Genomic DNA, 1,606 nt, shown 5'->3' with positions numbered 1-1,606 from the left:
GACATCGTAAACCGTGCTGAAAATATTTTTCTGGAATAAGTACAAAATTTCTTTATAAAGTCTTTATAAATACGTCACCAAACAAATCCATAGGCACTAGAATTTCCTTTCAAAACATACAACACAATTAACTTGGGCTATATCGGATTTGGTGTACTTAGACACAGGTGCTTTCAATCATATGATTATGTACTTGTTCCCAAAAAATGTTTGTTTTGGCAACATCTAACTAAGAATGAAGCCAAACCTGAGCTAACCAATTAACTTCCTAGTTCTTTCTTTGGAATGTACACATTCACACTCAACCATGTTTGCTTAAACAAAACATACAACACAAAACCCACATCAATCAAGACACCTAAATGATATTGACTACATGACTAGGAAGGATACTGAGCTTCTAGTTTCTTTAAAATGACAACAACTACGCTCCAGTTAAAACCGCGATATTGCAGCCATCTAATCATCCTTCCTTTCCTTGTATCCCTTGACGCATCCTCTGATCTTAACCATTGCTTACACGCCTGAACATATAACTTATCCAATGAAGACTTTGATATGCCAAGTTTGAGATGTTGATCCCCTTCTTCCCCCTCCTCAAATACCGTTTTTATTGCATTCTCAGCATCTACTTGATGAACCCCCTTCATATAAAGTGCCTAATTTTGAAATGCCATGTGTTCGTTTTATATATCACAGCAAAGTGTAAACATATGTTCTATCTAGCAAGACTTACTTGCTTGATTCGTCTTGGACCCCAGTATGATGATGTCCATCTAGACCGCGAATAAGCTTCAGCGTACAAGCTATCATTGAGCATGCCTCTATATAACATAATAAGAGAAGAGTATGATTCAGTTTTGCTATGAGCTTAAAGTTTTGAATAAACTGAAGGTACCTTTCCTGAAGATCACACAGCACTCCATCAATAACATTAGCTGGAAAGCACTTTGCTAGCAATTTCTTTCTTAGCTCCATTGCTGAAAAAGCCCTACAATGTAAATAAGATATCAAGTTCATGTCAGTATAAACTGAAACTCCAATCAAGAATCTAATCAATCAATTGAGCAGCAACTCTGCATCTACAAGGAAAATATGATCTATTCACATGAATGAGCAACATCGGTTAATCCAAGTGAACTTATAAACAAAAGCACACAGATAAAATGAGAGAATATACCTTGCAGCTAGTAATTCGACTGCTTTTTTGGCTGCATCTGTCTTAGTCATACAATCTTGTAGGCTAAGCTCACCTTTAGCACTAAGGTTTCCAACTACCAGCTCCTCATCAAAATCCTCTAACTCCTCCATTGATTGAGAGTCCATACTTCCTGTGTCATAGCCCATTTCTTCATCCACATCTGAAATTTCCTTTATAAAGTTAGGTCATACCACATAGAAGATTTGTTATGAACAGAATTGGAGAGAGTCATACGGCTACAGGTAAGAAAGATAAAAATACCAGGTATTTCGTCCATGATTAAGTTGTTGAAATTCTTGACGGCGCAGCCATTAGTATCCGGAATTTCGTCTCTGAATGAATCAGAACTTCCCCTAACAAAATTTTCAAAATTTGGCATACCTGAATTTATAGGTTTCTCTGCCC

The 1,606-nt window shown here is 36.7% G+C and overlaps 1 protein-coding gene across 1 annotated transcript; it reads right to left on the bottom strand.

The window, feature by feature from the left end:
* Positions 1-380: 380 nt before the first annotated feature.
* Positions 381-1,347, bottom strand: LOC141248959 (regulatory protein RecX-like). The gene is made up of 4 exons (XM_073669506.1): positions 1,181-1,347; positions 899-991; positions 737-824; positions 381-659 (listed from the first exon to the last, which is right to left on the bottom strand). The coding sequence occupies exons 1-4, from the start codon at positions 1,345-1,347 to the stop codon at positions 381-383; spliced, it is 627 nt and encodes a 208-aa protein (XP_073525607.1).
* Between the last annotated feature and the right edge of the window lie 259 nt (positions 1,348-1,606).

Source organism: Phyllobates terribilis, unplaced genomic scaffold (genome assembly GCF_046119375.1).
Source record: "Phyllobates terribilis strain yellow unplaced genomic scaffold, ASM4611937v1 Scaffold_4178__1_contigs__length_64120, whole genome shotgun sequence".
Lineage (NCBI taxonomy): Eukaryota > Metazoa > Chordata > Amphibia > Anura > Dendrobatidae > Phyllobates > Phyllobates terribilis.
This window is presented reverse-complemented; position numbering and strand designations above follow the sequence as displayed.